The sequence below is a fragment of the Typopeltis vanoorti genome, chromosome 17, assembly GCF_054136105.1.
Source record: "Typopeltis vanoorti isolate ZY-2024b chromosome 17, IOZ_Tvanoo_1.0, whole genome shotgun sequence".
NCBI lineage: Eukaryota > Metazoa > Arthropoda > Arachnida > Uropygi > Thelyphonidae > Typopeltis > Typopeltis vanoorti.
The window spans coordinates 5796156-5820132 of NC_143565.1; the positions used below are offsets into that span (position 1 = coordinate 5796156).

A 23977-nucleotide genomic window follows, 5' to 3' on the forward strand; every position below is an offset into this window, starting at 1 on the left:
AAAACAGGTGAGATCTTACTAGATAATAAGTACAGTAGACCCAATTCTCCATTTATATGTGTAAATATGTGTAATTCATATGCGTAAATGAAAACTGTGTAAAAAATAATACAGTGCATATGAAAAAAAAAAGAATAATAGTTCCAGTTGTGAAAACCCGATACGAACAATGTTATTTTCAAACAAAACATCTGAAAATCATTGAATAAAACTCTATTTAATTTTAATGTTTTTTTATTTTAAATACTTATTTAAAGTATATACTTATGTATCTTTCATAAAGAAAATAGTGTCACTAATAAAACAGAAATTCGAAAAAGAGCCCAAATACACATGCACACATGGTTATTAGTTACATTTTATTCACTGTCACTGTCTGACAGTACCGGCATTCTTTTAAGTGTGATACTGGAATTAAATCACTTCCATCACTTGAAACACTTTGGCCATCCTGTTCATACTGCAATGGCAAAATGTTTTCTTCAGTAAAAGGAACTAAATTAGCACTAATTTCCAATAATTCTGAAGGTTGATTTTTTTTTAATTTTTTTTTTTTACCACAAACTCTGTAATTAATCGTCGAGATCCTGTTTTGATTAGATCTTTGCATAATTCTTCATATTGCACTATACAGTTCATGTTTAAACTTCAGTTCACGTTTAAACTGTTCAGCTCATTCAGTATTTGGATATGTGTTAGAAAATGACTTTGCAATTTACTAGCCATTTGAAGCCCCCTCTTTAATTAATCCTGCAGAGAATAGAATCACTTCATCATCATCACTTTTTTCTTTTTCACTGGGATTCTCAGGGACAGATTCTATTATTTCGTCATCACCAACAGCCTTGTCAATAATCAATTCTTCAATATCTGCGGACGAAAAATCATCAAATCCTTCTCTGCCAACTGCATGTGCAAATCTGATGATACTGGGATATTTAGTTGCATGCAAAGGTACAGGGTTTTTCTTTTCAACACATTCTGGTCAAGTAGCTTTCCAGCATGCATTTAAAGTTGATGGTTTCAATTCTGATAATACCAACTTAGCAACTTTGATGTAATCCAAAATAGAAAATTTCTTCCACACATCAATAACTGTCAGTAAATTATCCTTATTTAGTTTATCCAAAATGTACTGGAATGTTCCTCTTATGGCAAGTTTTGAAGGTAGAGATCACACCCTGGTTTAGTGGTTGTATTAGTTTAACATCATCCGCATAAAGCAAAGAGCTGACATTAACATCTCCAATTTTGAAATCAGGTTTAATACCACTTTCCTTCATAATGTGATCCATACAGATAATTAATAACAGAGGGGATAATGTACATCCTTGTCTCACACCAGATTTAACATTAAACCATCTACATGTACTTCCTTCAATTCTAACTGCTGACTTACAACTCAAATAAAGACTAAGTATTGCTTGATATAATGCCCCATTGACACCACATAACTGCAGCATATTGAATAGCTTCTCTCTTGGCACCTTGTCATATGCCTTTTCCAAATCGACAAAACTTAAATACAGATCTTTGTTATATTCCCATGCTTTCTCGACTATTTGTCGTAAAGTGAAGATCTGATCCTGACAGCCTCTATTTCACCTGAATTCAGCTTGTTCTTCACCAAGCTTTTCTTCCACAATTCTTCTCAACCGTTTCTCAAGTATACTTGCATAGATCTTGCCAGGAACACTCAGTAGGGAAATACCTACTGAGTGTTCTGTAATTCTCACATTCAGTTTTATTTCCCTTTTTATATATGGGTACTATGAGAGCTCTACTCCAATCATCGAGAATTCGTCCCTCTGTCCAAGCTTTCTGAACTATGCAGTGCAGCCACTGTAAGACTCTTATACCATCATACTTCAGCATTTCTGGTGGAATATCATCTACTCTTGCTGCCTTTCCACATTTCAAGCATTTGATGGCTTTTTCTACTTCAAGCATGGATATGTATTCCTGACTGCATGCCTGGTCAGTGTTTTTTTACCACTGTGTTGTCATCACTGCTTGTTTCATTTAGCAGTTTTTCAAAGTAATTACTCCATACTTCAAGGATATCTTTTTCTCCCGTTTTCATGTCACCTTTATCATCTCTAATTCCTTTTACAGCACTCTTTTCTCCATTCTTAAGCTTCTTCAACAACCTCCAGAATATTTTGCCACCTTCTTGATATTTATTTTCTATATTCTTGCCAAAGTCCTCCCATGACTTTTGTTTAGCTAGTTTTACACAGTGTTTAGCATTCTTGCATTTGTCTCTATATTCTCTAAGAGTACAAGCTGACTTATTTGACAGGAACTTTTGATATGCTTTCTTCTTTTCCTTCACTGCCTCTTTAACTTCCTGTGTCCACCAGGGAGTTCCAATTTTTTTTATCCTTACAGACAACCTCACCACATGCCTCTCTGGGCAGAATCAATCAATGTTTTCTTCAGAGTTTGCCAATGAATCTCCAAGGTTTGATTCCTGTTCTCAAACTCTTTCATTTTTTCTTCAATAATCTTTGTGTATTTTAGTCTACAGTTCACATCTGAGAGCTGCTCAACTTTTATTTGCTTTAAAACTTTCTTACATGTTTTTCTTTTCAATGTGAAATTCAATTTTATCTTGCTCAAGACTAAATAGTGATCACTTCCAATTTCAAATCCTCTGTACACTCTGGTGTCCTGCACCAGGGAGAAAACATCACTATCAACAATAACATAGTCAATGAGACTTTTCTTATTCCTAGCCTCTTCTCTCCATGTGAATTTGTGCACATTTTTATGTTGGAACATGGTGTTAGTAATAACCAGTCCACGTCCTGAGCAGAAATCCAACAGATATTTGCCATTATTATTAGCTTTGCTCTTTTCTCCAAATTTTCCCAAAATATTTTTGTATGTCTCACAATCATTTCCTACTCTGCTATTTAGATCCCCAACAAGGACCAACTTTTCATTTTTCATTGTGTCTGTTGCTTTTTCTAAAGCCTCAATATTTGCCCACATTACTCATATTACGGCATATTTGCCCACATTACTCTACTTGAGACTGACTGCTATTCAAGAAGATTAGCCTCGTATTTTGAGTTGAATACTATGGCTACTCCTTCTTTTCCTTGATTGTCATTGCCTGAATATAACATTTCGCATTTATTACTCAGAAAGATCTCACCAGTTTTGGTCTTTTTTGTTTCAGTCACCCCTATTATGTCAATCTGGTATTTATCTAATTCCTCAGCTAGCTCCATTTCTTTGCCATTCAGGCTTCTTACGTTGATAGTACCGATCTTTAACTCTGGTGATGTTGAGTTGGGGTTTGTTTTCAGATTTGTTCCAGTAGCTGACTTTTCGCTGTTCGCCCTGGTTCCCTGGCGAAAACAATGGGGGCCTTGTTTAACCAGGCGACGCCCCAGCCGGCATGAAATTCTGTCATGTTGTACCATCGTTTTTTATTTTGGTTTAAACAGTAAGAATACAATTTGGTCGGCTAAATCCCAAATTGCCAGCCCATCCTCCTTCGTTCAGTATCCAAGTAGATACCCAACAGGGTGCACCACGAGAAGGTGAGGATTGGACATTAGGTCAGAAGCCCTGGTCGGCTCTCCGCATTCCGTTAAAGGCTATGTGGAGGTCTCCTCTCAGTTATACAGCTTTGACCATTAAGCACCCCATTAGTTCTCACCTACAAAAAAGGAAACCCTAATAAAGCTGAATGTGAGAATTACAGAGAAATTTCTCTATTAAGTGTTCCAGGTAAGATTTATGCAAGCATACTTGAAAAGAGGTTGAGAAAGATTATGAAAGAGAAAGTTGGAGAAGAACAAGCTAGGTTCAGGCCAAATAGAGGTGGTCAAGTTAGATTTTCCCTTTATGACAAATAGTTCAGAAATCATGGGAATATGACAAAGATTTGTACTGAAGTTTTGTAGATCTGGAAAAGGTATACGATAAGGTGTTCAGAGAAAAGCATTTCAAAACACTACAATTATACAGGAAAATGAAACATTATACACAGCAATAGATAGTCTCTGTGTAAGCTGTCAGTCAGCAATTAGAAATGAACGAAATACAGGAAGATGATTTGATGCAAAATCAGGGGTAAGACAAGAATGCACATTATCTCCACTCTTAATCATCATCTACAGTATATGGATCACATAATGAAAGAAAATGGCATTAGGTCCAATATTAGAATTGGACATGTTAAACTCAGTTCTTTGCTTTATGCAAATGATGTATTCCTAATTATTACATCTAGTGCAGATCTCAAGGATTCTCTAACTAAATTGAATAACTCATCCCATTCATGTGCCATCTCCTCTGTGGGAGGTTGACTACCAGATATGAGCATAACGGCATGTGGTGAGGACTTTATCTCTTCCACTTGCTTTATTCCTGGCTGTAAATCCATGTGTGATCACAGGGTTAGTTTGCCTGTTCTGAGGGACAAAAAAACTGAGTTTCCTGGTGAAAAAACCCTCTACCTCCATATGAGACCAGCTAACTCACCTTTAGTTGAGAGAGACCAGATCTTCACCACATGGACAGGAATCGAACATACGTCTTTCCGACCAAAGGGCTTCGTCTATACCGACTGAGCTATGGCAGCTCTAAAAACTGAATAACAGTTGTAACAAATTTGGCAAAAAAAAAAAAGAGACCTAAACTATTAAAAATAGACAGAAAATAGAAAACTTCAGCAGCATTCTGAATGACAAGCCTATTTGGCTATTTAGTTACAATTTTTAGCAAAAGATGGTAAATTAAATAAGGAAATAGACAACAGAATCAACAAATCCAGTATGACAGGAAGTCAACTGAATAAATTTATATGGAATAAGAGAGAAATTAGGCACAACACTAAATTAGAAGTATAGAAGGCAGAGTTCAAAGCACTTTTAAGTTATAGATCTGAGAGTTGGGTTAGAAATAAAGCACTTGATCAAAGACTAGAGACCACAGATATGAGGGTTCCAAGAAAAATTAAGGGAATGAACAGATGGCCAACTCCCCCCCCCACTTTTGCACAGCTGTTTGGTTTCTGCAATATATGTATTCCACAAATATTTCCATGGGAAATGGTCATCTGAAATAACATCAATAATTCCCCCACTTAGTACTAAGCTCATTGGAACATGTGCAGCAGCTACTCAACATCCCTTCACAGTACACCATGAAACCCACAAAGCAAGTTTCTTCCTCCTTCATCCCTGCAACTGCTGTACTGTGAAGCAGTCTTCCCCTGCTGTGTTCCCCAAGGAGTGCGCCACACAGTCATTTAAATCAAATGTAAAAAAGTTCCTCCTTTCCCTACCATACATGGTACTAATGTACTATAGGTTGATCAACTAACCTATCGTATACAGGCTCAACATAAAAAGATGGCATCATTACCAGAATCATATTAATAATGAAGATATTAGAAAGACACTCGACCTTGTTAATATACAAAAATGTGTAAACAGAGATAATCTAAGGTGGTATGGCCACTTAAATAGAATCGGTGAGGAAAGGTTAGAAAATGCCAAATGGAAGGAAAGAGATCCAGAAAACCAAGGTCTAGGTCGATTGATTCAGTCAAAAGTGCCCTAGACAAACTAAATGTAGATATTGACAATATTGGAGTGCTGACAAGTAATAGACTAATTTGGAGGAAAATTGTAGACAGGAGATTAATAATAATGTAAACTTAATCATGTAGTATTGTCACAATAGCCTGAACACTCGTTGAGGATACATATCAGGAAATCGATGATGGTGACGTACATATAAAAGGACATGATAAATATAATAGTGTTATGCTTTTCCTTCAAAATGCACACTATAAAAATGGATCTAATGAGTGGGTACTGCATATTTTTCCCTAAAATTTTGAGGAAAATAATTAAAAATTTGTTTAGTATGAGAATGATGGCATGGGATACCATCTACAAGTAAATATAACACTTATGGTATAGTGTGAATTTCAAATAAATGCATTTTTACCATTGAAACTAGGTATTTTTAGGCCATCATAATAACTTATTAGAGCCAGTTCTTAAAATTTATTTGTGCAGATATAAAACAATACACAAACATGTCATTACTATCTCACTTCAGTCATAATAAGAAAGAGCACTCCCGACTGAACAAGCTAGCTTCAGGCCAGGAAGAAGTTGCTGTGACCAGGTCCTGGCCCTGACAACTCAAACTGAAGCAGGCTTCCAGAAGAAACGTAAATCTGGAGCCACTTTCATTGACCTAACATCTGCTTATGACACTCTCTGGATCATGGGCCTATTCCTAAAACCAGGAAATATTATAAAGTGTAAAAAAATTTACAACTTTTTGAATCAGTTCTCTCCAACAGAAAGATCCGGGTCCATATTAGCGGAAAAAAGAGCAGGCCCAGATTCCTACACAACGGTCTTCCTCGGGACTCTGTGTTATCCCCTATACTTTTTAACATCTACATGTATGTATGCCGATGACCTAGTGATCTTACATCAACCCACCTTTACCAACCTAGAATCAACCTTGAATACAGACCTGAACACCCTGGAAGAGTACTTCAAGCAGTGGTGCTTGAAGCCAAATCCAACGAAAACAGTGTCCTCAGTATTTCACTACAATGCAGAGGCGAATCGACAACTCAACCTTTCTTTCTGTGGAAAAATGGTAGAACACGAGCCTCACCCAAAATACTTTGAAATGAGCCTGGACAGAAGCCTAACATATAAAAGGCACATCATCAACCTCTCATAAAATTAAAACCAGAAATAACATAATTTCAAGGCTACCTGGAACATCCTGAGGGTTGTGGTGCAGAAGTCCTAAGGTTGTCTGCACTAGCCCTCACATTCTCTGCAGCAGAATATTGTGCCCCTGTCTGGGAAAGAAGTACACACACTAACATTATAGATGCCCAGCTAAACTCTACCATGCGCACAATTAGTGGGACAGCGAGAGCACCCCTCTCTACTAGCTGCCTGTTCTATCCAACATTGCTCCACCACACATACGGAGAAGACAAGCCTCGATTAAGGAATTTAATAGAGCAATGAGCAACCCACACCTGCCCCTACACCAGACTATCGTAAACCCACCTGGTCTTCGCCTCAAATCTAGAAAGCCTCTCTGGTCCATGGATGAACTCTATTCAGCTGCACTGCCATCAATATCTGACATATGGAGAGAATACTGGTCCAACAATCTCCCAACAAATGGCTTCCTGGTAAAAGATCCCTGTGCTCCACAGTCTGGTTTTACTCTTCCTAGGAAGATTTGGTCATCAATAAACAGGATCAGAACTAATCAGGGCAGATGTGGCTACCTTTTACATAAATGGGGGCTGTCAAATCACCCTTATTGTGATTGTTCTCCCATGGCTCAGATGATTACTCATATTGTGCACGACTGCCCAAGGCACCAATTTCATGGATGAGGCCTTGAATTGGCTTTCCAGCATGGACATTGACCTGCAGTTGGTATGGTGGTGGTGGTGGTGGTTATGGAGGAAACAAAAGATCACGGTCCCGTCTCACCACGAAGACTTATTCTCGTAGTCCTAGTCATAGTATCAGCAGTACTCCTCCTCATGTTAGAAGATGATACAATGTGAAATGGACCTCCGCTAATGGATCAAGTTTTCTCACACAAGACACAACTGCTCTCTACTTAAACCTTGGATACAGCTACATTTATGTTGTGAGAGCATGCAGCCTTGTCATACTTGTTGCAGCAGGATGATAATTATCCCTGGCTTGATTATGACGTTACTTTTGCTTTATTTTTTTTTTTTTTAAAAAAAAGAAAGACTTAGAAAGCAGGTTGTGCCTTTTATATAATGAACTTATATGTTAAGATTTTCATCATTTGTTTCTGGAAATTCTGATTGTATTTTTCACTTACCAGTTTCATGTAGCCATAAGCATAAATAAATAAATAAATAAATTAGAGCCAGTTCTTAAATTTATTCGTGCAGATATAAAACAATACACAAACATGTCATCACTATCTCACTTCAGCCATAATAACTGATTTGGAAGATTTTCTATTAATTTCAGGTAGAAAGTTGATCCTAACTGTGCTCCTCCCTTTAAGGATTAGTAAGTTACACTAATGAAGGCTGCACCTTAATTTTACATTACAGTTCATCTCACAGATGTACAATTAAGTTTAAGTTGAGATCAGGACTCTGTGCTGGTCACTGCAATGTTTGATGTTAATCTCCTAAAACTATGTATTTACAATCAGTGCTTTGTGAAATGAATACATTGTACAGAAAGGTATATGGGAACAAAAAGGCATTAGCTGATTTTTTTTTTTTTTTTTTTTTTTTTTTGATGTTAGGTATGAGGACCATAACAATAAAACTGCCACAATGTAAAATGCATGCACACACGCACAAAATCGTAAAATGCATTCTATGGGCGAACCTACATATAAACGCATTCATCAGAATGCAAGAGCACATAAAGTGGCTCATCATGTTATGCTCTTATGCTCAATTTCCAAAGATCTGCAGTCCATGTTCTGTGTATTCACTGTTGTTAATAAAGGTATGCAAGGACTGCTGCTGTTCACAAAAAGTCATGGCATGTAGCTCTCCGCATGTCATAGAAAGAATTATGGAACTTACTGTGACTATAAACACACACACACACATCCTCTAGAGCATGACTGGAGAGATGGAATATGATCAGGCTCAATAAATTACATGTGAAATTTAATTTCTTCGGCATACTTAAATATAAAGAGCCAATAGGCTTCATTTTGGCGATATAAACATTATTTAAATTAAGGGGATATTAAATCCCACATTGTTTTAAAACCGAATAAGAAACTCAAAGATTGGAATCTGAGAGTTTCATGCCGAATATACTAAGCTATAAAAGTTTTGGCGATTACTAGCATGAGCTAATGCAAGTAGTCCTAGTACGTAGTATAATCTCGGGCAACTCGCAGCAACCACCTTTGCTGCGAGTTGCTTGAGATTATACTATGTACTAGGACTACTTGCATTAGCTCACGCTAGTAATCGCCAAAACTTTTATAGCTTAGTATATTCGGCATGAAACTCTGCGATTCCAATCTTTGAGTTTTTTTATTCGGTTTTAAAACAATGTGGGATTTAATATCCCCTTAATTTAAAAATTTCTTCAGCATGTTACTTACTACACATTTGAGAATGCTTATTTGCTCATAATAATGTAGAAGTTTCAAAATATCTATCAATTCCCCTCTGAATTGCTATTAACTTTTTACAGGATCAAAAAGACTTGAGCAAAGTGCTGATTTTTGCAAAAAATTTGCATACTGTTTAGCCAAATCCATTTTCCTGCAATCAAAGGAATGCCTCATGACATTTGGTAGAACAATGTATATATATATATATATATATATATATACACAGTATACTGCAAAAACTGTACTGCCACTCAAGTGTTTCACAAACCATTCATTTTCATAAACTTCAACACTCAGCTGCCCATTGTCCACAACTTAAAAAAAAAAAAAAGTATTCAGACAAATGTGTAGAAATAAAGGATGCCTGTTCAGAGAACAGCACTCTTGAAAATACCCAATGAGAAGGACAGAAAATGACATAAGGCAGAAACAGAACTTCTACATGAAAATGACTGAGTCTATCAGAAAGTGGCCATCTTTTTTTAAACTGATTAAGAAGTTTAAATCACCTTAAGTAGAGAAATCGGATTATGTTTTCAGACTTGGATATTATCAAAGGCAAGGAGGAGGTGAAATAACCTCTTTCTTGTGAAGTAAGACAACATTGCAAGGGTGGTCTGAAAAGTTCTTCGCCTAACAATGAAAAAACAAATTTATAATTTCAGCATTATTTTTATTTTTCAACATAATCTCCCTTAAGACTAATACATTTATTCCAGTGATGCTCCAACACCATTATCCCATCCCTGCAGTGGTTCTCAGCAAGATCTGCAAAATACCCCTTTATAACTGCAATCACCTCTTGATTCAAAGAAAAACACTGACCAGTGAGGAAGAGTTTTAGTTTTGGGAAGAGATAGAAGTCACAGGGAGTCAAATCTGGGGAATAGAGTGGATGTTCCAACAATTCATAGTGTAGATCCCTTAATTTTCCCATTGCCAAAACACCTATGGGCTGGTGAGTTGTCCTGATGAAAGATGATTTTTTTCTTCTGCAAACCAGGTCTTTTCCCATGAATTTTTTCATCTAATCTGGTTAAAAGATCGGAATAATATTCCCCGGTTATTGTTTTACCCTTTTCAAGATAATTAATAACAAAATGCCTTTAGCATCCCAAAACACCGATGCCATGACCTTTCCTGCTGATGAACCGACTTCGTCTTCTTTGGTGCCGAACAACCGGCTTCTGTCGACTGTTTTGACTGCTATTTGGATTCTGGTGTGTAATGGTGAATTCAAGTCTCATCCATAGTAATAAATTGACACACAAAATCAGTTTTATTCTTGTTAAAACACTCCATACACTCCAAGCACTGTTCAGAGATTTTCATGCGAGTGCGTTTTTGATCTGCTGTGAGCAACTGCAGCACCCATCTTGCACAAATTTTTCATTTGCAATTTTCTTCATGCAAAATATATCCTACACATTCTTTTGAAATGTTTATAGTCTCAGCAATTTCATGCACTTTGACTCACCAGTCATCAAATACCATCATGCACTTGATCAATGATTACTGGTGTTGTTAAAATTTTTGGTTGTCCTTCACGTGGATCATCTTCAAGGCTGGTACGGCCATGTTTAAACTCGGCAGCCTATTTCATAATTGTTGAAAACAAAAAAGAAGAGTGCCCATAAACTTTTATGAACTTCGAATGAATTTCTTTTGGCATTAAACCTTCTTTTACAAAGAATTTTATAACTGTACTCAATATTCAATTACAATACTCAATTTTATTAATTTCAAGGGATACTGACGACACTTTTGCTTCAGACAGCTGTATAAAACAAATTACTTGATAGAATGACCTGCAATTTCACATGGATGCTTATGACAGATGTACCAACTTAAAAAAAATCATGCTGATAGTGTTGCCATCTATGGTCAAGGGAGAACTTTTCAGACCACCCTCATATATTGTTGTTCTAATCTGTATGAAAGCAACTGGAATGTGGCCATCTTTTAACTTAAGTGACTTTTTCTGAATAACATCAAACATTTTTAGAGATGTTTTGGTGCATCATCTCAAATGTAAAAATGACATTCTAAAATGCAGTGGACTGGGTATCTGTATAAAATTAGCAGCTGTAATGGTAAGAAATCTTGGGCAGAAAAAGGACCTCACGTTTCAGAAGTTAAAGCCCCAATTTTAATTAACTATTAATTTTGCATTTTTTTTTAAATTTTAGGATTATTAAAATTATCATTTAAAATCATGGAACCAGCAACAAATTGCCATTACCAGAAAAGGCTAGAAATTTAAATCAGCTCAAGTAGAGAAATCAGATTATGTTTTGAGACTTGGGAATTATCAAAGGCAAGGAGGAGGTGAAATAATCTTTTTCTTGTGAAGTAAGACAATATTACATTGTTGGCCTGATCATTACATCTTTATGTGTTTCATAGATTTCGAAAATCAGATGCTAAGGCTAGATGAACAAGACATAAGACTAATAAGCAATCTGTATTGGAACCAATCAGCTACCATTCAATTAGACAATATTACCACCAGTGATATTAACATCAAAAGAGGAGTAAGACAAGGATGTGTGCTCTCTCACCCCTCTTGTTCAACATATACTCAGAGGTAATCTTTAAAAAGGCAGTGGAAGAATGTCCAGAGGGAATCACAATAAATGGAAAGATTGTTAACGACCTACGATATGCAGATGACACTGTGCTAATTACAGATAACATCACTGATCTTCAAAAACTCATCGACAGGGTATACATATAAAAGCCAAAGAATGGGAATAAATATAAACATCAACAAGAAGAAATACATGGTCATCAGCAAACATCCAACCTCATCAATGAAACTGACACTCAATGGGAAAAATTTCGATCAAGTCTTAAGGTATAAATATCTTGGTTGCTGGCTTAAGAAAAGGTGGGATCCTGAAATAGATATAAAGACAAGGATTGAAGTTGCGTGGCAGTCCTTCATGAAAATGAGAACATTATTCTGCAATAAAGATCTGAACATAGAAGTCAGATGTCGAATGCTGAAATGTTACGTCTGGTCCATTCTGCTCTATGAAGTTGAAACATGGACATTGGAGGCAACAACCGTCAAGAAAATTGAAGCCTTTGAGATGTGGCTATATAAAAGAATGCAAAAGATATCATGGACAAAAAAAATTACCAATGAAGATTCTTAAAATCCATTGGCAAAGCCAAAGATCTCATACAAACAATCAAGAAATGAAAAGCATCATATCTTGGTCACATCATGAGAAATGGCAAATACCAACTTCTACAAACTATTTTGGTAGGAAGAATTGACAGCAAAGGAGCTAGAAGAAGAAAAAGAATATCTTGGTTTGACAACTTCAAGATGTCGACAAGAAAGAGCGGCATACAACTGCTCAGATTAGCGCAAGAACGCAGTTTGTTCGCCAAGATGGTCGCTGACCTTCGATAGAAGATAGCACCATAAGAAAAAGATCATTACATTGTTGTTATATTGTTGTCTGGGTTGCAAAGCACTGAGATGAGGAGGTGAAGTCTTTCTTGAAAAGTAAAACAGCAATATGTTTTTGTAACATTAAGACTGACAAGGATGCCCTCCTCATCCCAGTGGAGAACGGTAAGGAGAGCAGTAAGAAAACTACAAACTTCATCAAATGAAAAGGAGAAATAGTTTATTTTCATCAGAGAACTACAGATAACAACTGAATCACTGAGAAGTTATGCATAGGAAGAAGAGCATGCACGTATATGCAGAGACAAATGGGAAAAAATCTGAAAGTTTCCTCTCTTCAACTATCATGACACAAAAAATAATCAGAGAGGAAGCTGTGATTCAACTACTAGGGATAAAAAGGCTGACCATATAAGATGCCCAAACTTCCATCTTGTCAGATTCAATCATACAGTTGTGTTCTGCATTGCCAAGATGAGGAATGACATACACAGTATATGTGAAATATTCATAGGAAATAGTGTTTGGAGGATCATGAGGGTATCTGGGTATTCTGGCAGATTATTACCTGTGTTTGATCATCACTAACAGAACATCTTTCAATCTGGTCAACATCATTAAAAAAGGGAAGCCAGTGTGAGTTATAGATACTGAAGAATGACCTCCACCAAAAATTACCACAATATTGGAATTTGGATTATGGAAATCAAGACTTAGAGATAAAAATGAAGGAAGTCAGGTAATTATCACAATTTGGTAATAATAGGGACAGCAAATGACTGCAACAGAACAAAGCAATGAAATTTTAAACCAGAAAAGATCTAAAAGAGGAGACAAAGTTTTTCATGGGATGTCAGATACAAACATGCACTACTACTCTTATGATGGAAAGAATCACACAATATCTGGACAGATGGGGTGAACAGCATAGCCTTCTAGGTTCAGTTAAAAATAGTATGCATGTTGGGTTTAGAGTAAGTAGTAGTGGACACATTTTTTATGTTAATTACATGATGCTGATGAAATGATTCAATGAAAGTGTTTTTTATATCAGTTTTTGTTATTTTGTAGGAATTTTCATTTTTATTTACAGGGATACCAATAATTATTCACAATACCATTTTGTACCAAAAAAGAGTTGATTAAGAATAGCAAGATGGAGAGAAGTAAACGACTCAGAATATGTCTCCCACACAGTGAGCACTAATTCACTCGTATGGCTTCAACAATGGCAGTCCACATATCAGAGATAAGACATTGGAGCACCAATTATCAGAATTTGAGACAATTAGAGATAATTGGAGCTTGAGCTGAAGGAGGGAGTGGAGATCTTCACTCCAGCAGGAAACCTTTGAAGAAACAAAGTCATTTGTTCATTTAAATAAATATGCAATGCTAATTTGTTAATGAAGAAATTCAATAAGTACTTTTCTCCCTGTTAATAACAATTTCTTTAATTGCCAGTTTCACTAAAATATACTCCATATTACAATGACCACTGCATCATACACAGTATTACTCATGTAAAAATATTTCCCAATTATATTTCCCAATTAAAAATCAACACTCAAAAATTGGTATAATCTAATAATCCCATACCTTGTAACCCTCGATGATTCCATTTTGGTGAACTTTTGGAACTTCCCCCCACTGAACAACTATTGTTGTCGAAGATGTAGCATTAACTGTAACATTTACAGGTCCAGCAGAAGGAACTGTAAAGAAAAAAATAAAAGTAATAATGAGCATACAATGAAAGCATACATATTTTTTTTCCCCGGGACTGCAAAAAAGTAAGCAGGTTATATAGGATATTTGGAGCGAAGATAATTTTACATTATGCATTCATTTATTTTTCACTTATAAATATTAATAAGTTTAAAAAGCATTACCAAATCAAAGTTTCATTGGTTTTTAAATTCAGGTTTCAGGATTAAGCCCAACTTGTATTAGTTTAAAATGGGACCCATGTGAAAGTGGCCAAATGACCAGAATCAACAGTCATGCTGGTTCTGATTATTAAAATAACTAATAAAGCCTTTTAAGAGTGATCAAAAATTTTAAGGAAATGCATGTCAGACTTTTATAAAGTGAATAATGGCCTAACACATGTAAAAAATACATATTTATTGCATCCAATATGTCATCCTTGTTCTCATGTTCAAGCATGCATTTACTGTTCAAGCTATGTGAGATATTAGTTTTTAATGTTTTAACATTCCCTTTTATTCTTCCCTGAAGATTCCTTACTGTAACAAGGATCAAATATTGAAAGCAATAAATCTACACGTGCACGTATTAACCATTATTCACTACATAAAAACAAATATATAATATAATCATAACATCATTCAATCCAGTTATTAAATGATATGATTTCAAAAGATGGTAATGTAGATATTAACACCTTGTTACCTATATTTATTAAAGAACTTGCAGAATTATTAATAAAATTATAAAAGTAATTATTTTACTCATTATTATGAACAAAATTAAATTAATCGGCAAATTTTAGTGTAAGCTTGATAGATGAGAATTTTAATAGTGTCAGATATCTGGTATGCATGATGGCAAGATAGAGCATACTGTCCTGTTATGTGCAAGTCTTCTAAAAAAAAAAAAAAAAGAACCAATGGTCTTAATCTGGCTGGCAAAGAATGGGAGGTTTGAAAATTTTCTATTTTCAATTTCAAAATGTAAACTATTCCTAGAGTAAACAGCATTGATTTGGGTGAGAAATTCTAGGAGCTCTCTATTGAACAATCATGAAAAAATATTCTGTTCTTCAGAAGAAAAACCTCACACAGAATGCTACATTCATGCTCTATCTCAATATCATCCATGTCAAAATCTAGCACTAGGACTTACTCTCCTCCATCAGGCTCACTCTTTTGGATCTGCAGACACTATATTATAACAAGATAATAGAACAAACAATATCCAGTAGTTTAAGTATTACTTTCAACAATAGTCAAAACAAATACAGGGGCTAAGTCATGAAAAGGTTAATAATAGGCTCTCTCTCTCATATTCCAAATGACATTATATTCAGAACTATGGACATTCAAACTGGATTCCATCCTGTTCAATAACTTTGATTGTTAAGTTTCCACAAAGATAAGTTTCTTCTATGGTATTCCTCGGTGTTTATCATCAGGAAATATCAACAAAAATTCCTTGCATCCAAGGTTTAACTTACTTGGCCCAAAATGAAAAGCTGCTCATTGCTTAACTCAGTAATTACATTAAGTACAATAAACCAGAATAGTTCTACACTTGCAGAACATGCGATCACCTACATATACAGAAGATCCAAGTCCTACACAAGAGCAACATCCTTAAGAAAAGGCTGTAAAAAAAAAATTGTTGGGTATTGCATCATCCTAATCTAAACAGATCTGGCAGACTGTGTTTATCTCAGGTGTGAAAAGTAGTTGCTTAACATGCTCATCAATCATCACCCATTTATACATAACCTTTTTAGTAAAGCATGCTAAGACTTCAGTTATAATTATATATATATAAATTTACATTAATTAATCCGTAATATAACTGCTCTACTTGTGATTTCATATATGCACCATTAATCATTCTGTTTAGCATTTTGCAATTTATCATACTGAATATGCCTATGGTATTAAGCCAAAAAATTCTATAAAGGGAAGGGTTTATTTTTATATAAATCAATTATGTTTCAATTAAAACATAGATTTATGGATACCATTTTATATTTGTATAATTTCAGGTCTCAATTCTGACTAGTCAACTGGAAATGACAAAGAAGAATCAACACTACTATGCATCTTTTGAAATTCATGAAATATGACTTGAGATTACTGAAAATCGTCATGCTCCTAAAATGATTACCATATGAAAGAAAAAGTAAAGCTGTTTTTGGAAATATAGAAGACTCTTTTTTAATGAGTCTGCTTTATTTCCAAAAAGCAAACTCTTTTTAATGACTAACATAAAAGTTGAATTTAATATGAAATATGAAATAACTGAAATATAAATTTCAAAAAGCTAGGCTTCATGAAGAGCATTCACAAGTTCAAATGTTATTAGATGAAGAAAAACACAGAACAGAAAGAGGGAAGATTATCTCAAACTATTTAAAAAATGAATAATCTAGAAAATAAATGCATTATAATAAGAGTTCACAATGACTTGAAAAAATTATAATGAATGCTCATTATAACTGATTAAATAATCCAGAAAGAAAGATTATTTCAAAATTAAACAGCCAATACATCAACTTATTTCATTATGATTTATATTGGAATCATTTTAACTAAATTTCAATATACACTGGTGCCCAAAACCTAAGAATAAACACTATTTCTGAAGATTACAATTGCATATCAGATGAATCAACTTGTGACAATTTGTATAACTGACAATTTCAAGTAGAAAGCGGATACACATTCAAATTTTAGAATCACACATGAAGGGGTCAGTGGTAGCACTCAACAGAATAAAAGGCAAAAGGATGCACTAACCAACTTGTGTTTGAAGGCAGCTTTTCGTGAAGGAATAAAGTTACAAATTTGGATGTCTTATAATGGCTCAAAGACATCATCTAGATGATTTCATTAGGGGAAGAATTATTGGAAAGCTTGAAGAAAGCTGCAGAATTAATGATATTATCAGAGACTCTGAAATCTCACATAGCATTGTATCCAGGCTCTGGTCAGTGTTACAAACTAAAGGAATGTGTTCCAGACATTTGCTAAGAGGTTGATGTCACTTTACTAGGAAGCATGAAGACAGACTTTTAGTTAGAATAGCAAAATGTAATTGATGCACCACGGCAGGTCAGCTTGCCAGTCAGCTCCATTCGAGCACAGATAGGTGGATATCTCAACAAACTGTGGCAAGATGTCTGCAACAAGTAAGCCTATACACCCAAAGGTCTGCGTCCCTTTATTCATACTTATCATAGAGCATGTTTTCAGTAGTGTTGTATTAATAAAAATTGAAAAAGACACCAATGGCATAATGTACTCTTTGCAGATGAGAGTAGCCTTATTCTTTCCTTCGATTCTAAACGATACTTGATCTGGCATGAATGTGGTATACTGCTTACCATTGTAAGATGTGTTTAGGAGTACAACATCATCAGCAAAGAGCCTAAATTTGATATTTCCAATTCTAATATCAGGCTTAATGCCACTTTCTTTCATAATGTGATCCATATAGATTATGAGTGAAAATGGCGTGACGTTGCCGAAATATTGGAAGTGTATTAAAAGTTATTTTAATGTATATCCTAGTATACGTTGTAATTTCCTTAAGCTATTTAGTAAAAATGCATAACCAACGTCTAAGCCTTTCCACGAGAAAAACCATACAACTTAAATATAGACTATCACTCTGTATAATGGAAGGAATCTTGAGAACCTGTGTGTAAGAGCAACAATGTTAGGTAACTGTGTTAATTGATGGGAGTGGTAATTATTATGGAAATGATTATAAAGAAAGAACAATTTTGTTCTTCCGATTCAGACCTATCAAGCATGTGTAGCAATGTCTGCATAAATAAGGAACTAGATAAGAAAGAGATCTGCAAGTTGTTGAATTGTATAATGCAGACCACAGACGTGTATACAAAAGAGTATGCAGGTAATTTATTATGCCTGTACAGGAATGCTATAAATATCAAAAACAAAGGAGTAGAGTTTCATGCCTTGGTTAATATTAGGACTTCATATTATAGGCATTAGTGAGACCTGGCTATCAGAGGCAGAAGTACTAGCTGGTATCGAGTGCAAAGGTTACAGAATTTTTAGGAATGATAGACAAGAAAGGAGAGGAGGGAGCATGCTGCTAATGATATCCGATGACTTGAATCCAGTTAGAGTTGAGACCTATGACTACAATACTAGTAACAGTTTATCATGTAGAAGTGAGTTTGAAGCCATATGGTGTGAGGTGGAATCTAACAAGACTAAATACATAATGGAGTATTATTACAGACCTGGTGGATCGGTTGCTAGTGACAAAGAATTGCATCACCAAATAAATACGATGGGTGCAAAAAGAGTAATCACAATGGAGGAACTCTAATTATCCAAACATTGATTGGGTAGCTGTGAAAACAATGAGAAGAATGACACCGAATTTATTGAGCTGTTGAGAAACAACTTCCTCAAGCAACATATGACAGAAGGAACTCATGGTCAAAGAGTGTTAGTACTAATTATAGTGTCAGATAGGATTTCAGTTAAACACGTAACCATTCTCCCTCCAGTTGGTGACAGATCATGCGGTACTCACTTGGGAAGCGAAGTTTATGAATGTTCCATTCAGAAAAACTTACGTGCTGAACTACAGAGCAGGAAATTATGACCACCTGAGGAATATGCTAGATTCTGCACCATGGTATCAGTTGGTGGGTGGGAAAGATATCAACAGCATGTGGAAAGTGTTTTAAAAAAATACCTAAATGATATGATATCAGAATGTGTCCCTGGAGTTCGAAGAATAAACAGACTAGGAGTGAAATGGATGTATGGATAAGATAATAAAGCAAGAGATTTGTAAGAAAAAAATGAAGTGGAAGGGATACCATGTGCATAAGGATGATATTAGTATGATAATTATAAGCAGCAGGCCAGAAGAGTTGCAAGTGCTTTTATGGAAAGCTAAGTATGAAAAGTAACTGGTTCTGCAAGTTAAAGACAACCCAAAAAAAGTCTATCATTATGCTTTGAAAAAAAAAAGAATGAATTTGACAGAATAACTCTACTAAATGCAGATGGTATGCAGGTGACTGATGCAGAAGTAATTGTTTAACTAATGAGTAGCCATTTTGCTAAAAGCTATCAACCTGACATATATAGGACATTGAACTCCACTATATGAGGAAACTTGTGTATGGGGAGGAAGTAATAGAGCTGTAGCACAAACTGAATATGAATTCTGCAATGGGCACTGATGGAATATCAACACAGATGCTAAAAGAATGTTCAGCTGAACTATTCCTTTGGAATATTCAGATGGACTATTCCTTTGACCTGGCTATATATTTGAGTCTCAGAACAGGGAAGATTCCACAGGAGTGGAAAGAATGTATGGTAATCCCATTGCATAAGAGTGGTGCAAAGACCAATGTATCCAACTACCAACGAATCAGTATCTCAGAAGCGGTGGTGGTGAAGATTTTGTAAAGTTGGTTAGGGCTCACATTCAGAAGTGGATTGACAGAGAATCTCTACTTTGCAACAAACAGCATGAGTATACTAAGTGAAGGTCATGTTTTAGCAACTTGCTCACATTCTATAATAATGTTATCACTGGGTTAGACAAGGAGAAATGGATACACCATGATACTTTCGATTTTGCTTTGACAGAACATAGCATGGAAGACTGTTGCATAAATTGAAGAATATCAGATTGGATTATAAACCATCATCATCATGGATAAGAGAATGGCTGATTGACATATCAAAAAGTTTGTATGTGGGGGAGGGGGGAATCTGCAAGATTCAAGGTAACTAGCGGTGTGCCTCAAGGATTAGTCCTTGATCCATTGTTATTCAATGTGTGCATTAATGACATTGGGATGGACTGGACTTGCAACATACATTGCCGATGATGCAAAGATAGGCAAGATAATCAGAAGTGCTGCTGATATGTAGTAATTCAGAATGATTTGAATAGGTTAGAATTGTGGGCATGTGAAAATGGCTATCAGTTCAATGTTAATAAATATAAGGTGATGCACTTTGGTGTGATTAGATATTCAATGTCGTTTATATTGGTGGGATTATTACACACACACACATATATGGATCTTGGTCATATAGCAAAAACTGTAAATACAACTCAGAGAATAATTGCATGCTGAAACTAACCATGACATGTAAAGGTAAGGAAATCATTTTGCCTCTTTACAAGGCTTTGATAAGACCTCATTTGGACTATTGCATACAAGTCCCATCTCCTGTTTTCTGTGGTGATTCTGATACAGTGGAGAAAGTGCAAAACAGTGTCAAAAATTATATCAAGATTGTGGAATACCGAGCATGAAGACAGATTGAGAATTTGTAGGCTGCAGACACTAGCAAACAGGAAAAAAGGAGTGATATGATTGAGACTTACAAACTTCTAAAGAGGTCATACAGGATTTCAGTTGATGGAATTTTTCATTTTATGGAGGGTAGGGAAAGGACACATGGGCATCCATGGAAGTTGAGAATGAATGCTGTCAAGAAGGGGATGAGGGCTAGATTTTTATCTTATAGAGTAGTGCATGATTGGAATGGATTACCACTGGATGTTGTGTGCAAGCAGCATGAATGAATTCAAGAACAGTATGTCTTAATAATAAAGACCAGAAAAAAATAATCTGAAAGTAAACATGTTACACAGCACATGTTTACTACCAAACCTCAGTTAATGTTGCATTCATTAGAGTTCAAAGCAAGACAATGAACAGTTATGAATATCTAATGTAAGGAATAAATATCATTATATAAAATGTTTAAAAAAATTCTGATTTAATGATAATCCAGAATTTTATAATACACACACAGTAGCAAACAAACAAATTAACCCAAACAAGCCGAATTTTTGGTTTACTATTTTGGTTGTGTGCTGCATGTTTTAACTGTCTCTGTGATATTTATTAATAGTGTTGTGTGTTTTTTTAACAGTGTAAACAAGTTGACATTCATAGTGTTTTATTCATTTTGTGTAGGTGAGAAATGGATACAACTCCAAGAAAGTGTCCCAAAATATCTACTCTTTCTCAGCACATATCTTCTTCTTCATCTATGATCGCCTATGCTTTTAAGCATCGAGATTTTGCCAATGAGATTTCCATGCTGTCCTGTCCAAGGCTTGTTCTTTTTGTTTTTTTCTAGTTAATTCCTTTCTTTTCTAATTTTTCTTTAATTTCCTTTTCCCACCCTTCCCTGGGCATGCCTATGTTTCCTGTTCCTATTTTCTGGCTTTCATATATATTTATTGCTATTCTTCCTTCTTCCATTCGAGTAAGATGTCCAAACCACCTCATTTGGGCTTGTGTTATGAATTGGTGCAGAGATGCAACTTGAAGATTGTCTCTTATAGTTTGGTTTCTTATTCGATCTAATCTTGTTTTTTGCTTCTAAGATATTTCATTTTGATTATTTGTAGTTTGTTTCCTGTTGTTAGACACCAAGACTCACAACTATATGTTGATGTTGATACAAACAATGAACGGTACACTTTCATTTTGGCATTCTGGGTAACTTCTTTCTTATCTAGTAAAGGCCTTTCATCGCATAGAATAACTTTGTTCCCGCACTTATCCTGTTATTAATTTCTGTGTCTAGTCTACTATCTTCTTGTACATATGATCCCAGATATTTAAAGGAGTGGACTTGTTCAAGTTCATGATTCTCTAGTTTTATTTTGTGCTTTGATTGGTTTCTAGATATGATCATTGTTTTAGTTTTATTTATATTTATGGTCATATTCCTTTTCTTTGTTTCTTCATACCAAATATTAACTGCAAATCTTTGGCTGTATTTGCTAAAATCACTACATCATTTTCTTTCAGTTTCCTATATCCTAGGTGGAACTTTGTTTTTATTTGGCATGCTTTTAAAATTCCATCTATTACTATAATGAAAAGAAGAGGGCTGAGGATACAGCCTTGCCTCACTCCTACATTTGTTTCAAATTCCTTTGATCTATTATTACAGGTTCTTACATAATTTTTATTGCTTTTATAGAGGCTTTGTATGGCTACTATTAAGTTATCTTGTACTTTACTTTTCTTTAATATTTGCCATATTAAATGTCTAAGAACTCAATCAAAGGCCTTTTCAAAATCTATAAAATATGCAGTTCTTTTCCATATTCCATGTTTTCTCTATTTGTCTAAAACTGAAGATAAGTCCCTGTATACTTCTATTTTCTCAAATGCCATATTACATTTCATCCAATGTATCATCTATTTGATTCCTAAGTCTCTGTTCTAAAATAGTTCTGTTCTCTGTTCTGTTATAAAATGTATATGGGTGTACAATTTTTCTGGAATGCTTAAAAGTGAAATCCCTCTGTGGATTTCACATTCACAGTTATCCCCTTTCTTAAATATAGGGATTATTATTGCTACTTCCCAGTCTTTGAAAATAATTTTCTTTTTCCATATGACATTGAATAGATGTAATAGAAATTTTATGGCTTTCTTTCCTTAATTCTTTACCATTTCTGGTGTTATTTGGTCATGGGCTGCTAATTTGCCCACTTTCATTTTACTTATTGCTAACAATTCATTTTCCTGAATTTCCTCCCACTGATCTTTTTCTCTTTTGCCTGCATGTCTTGCTCTTAGAGATCTATTTTTTTCCTGTGTCCTGCATCTTCCAATAATTCCTGGTAGTACTGTTTCCACCTTTGCTTGATATGTTTGGGATTTGTGAGTAGCTTTCCATTCTTATTTTTATTTTTAGTATTCCATAATGTCCTGAAGTATCTTCAGGACATTATGGGATACTAAGGCAAGTGATGTGAAGTCATACCATCATTACCACCTGTTGTCCTAGTCCTGAAGCTACTTCAGGCGCAAGCTTTGTTCGCTTACACCTGGATAAAGGATTAAACCAAGTATATAATTTCTTGGTATATTTAATTTATAGTATAACCCAAGTAGAAAAACTTCCAACAACTATCTATCTCTAATCCAGAGTATTATACTAAGAATGTGAGACACCTTTTCGCAACTCGTATATAAAAATATGACTTCTGCATTACTTCAACCTTGGCATCACCTCTGGGTCTGGCTCCCACTGATGAGACCTCAATAAAGGTCGAAAACCAGCAATATGACATCCAAATACTTTATAATATTGCATTGGGAAAATTTCATTGTTCAGTCAGACATTTTTTTTTTTTGTATTTAGAAAGAAACATTCTAGGAGATATCGAATTTATGACCAGATGGTGCAGACCACCCACATTATGCATTATTCACCAGGGGAAGATAAAATTCTGTCTATTCTTGCTATGAGAGGTTTTTTAAATAGTTCCATCCTCCTAATTCAATGTAGTCTAATAGTCAATTGCAGGGATGACTGGAGAGCAATCCCAGACAGAGAAGGCCAACTCAAGGCGGTTAACCCAGATGGGGGCTAACCACCTCAGTATCAGTCATCTTTGCACTTTAGTTTCAATTGATCTTTTGGTTGTTCATTTATATCATATAGATTGGTGAAAAAGGAAAACTGATAGCCTTTGGTTATATGATGATATAAAAGAGCTGAGGCCTTTTCTCTCTCTCTCTCTCTCTCTCATGCTATCTGTTGTATTTTTTATTCCTAATACTATCAGGCTCAATTTCACCCCTATACTAACTACTCTAGGCCTATGATGAGCAAGCTTTTACATTTTCACCTCAATAAA

General features: G+C 35.2%; 1 protein-coding gene across 1 annotated transcript in view; it reads right to left on the reverse strand.

Moving 5' to 3' along the window:
• Window positions 1-23977, reverse strand: part of sdk (sidekick cell adhesion molecule) — a 496543-nt gene that overhangs the window by 194166 nt on the left and 278400 nt on the right. The window contains exon 21 of the mRNA XM_090407513.1: window positions 14183-14298. Within this exon, the coding sequence (XP_090263639.1) occupies window positions 14183-14298 (116 nt within the window). The remainder of the gene's footprint in view (window positions 1-14182; window positions 14299-23977) is intronic.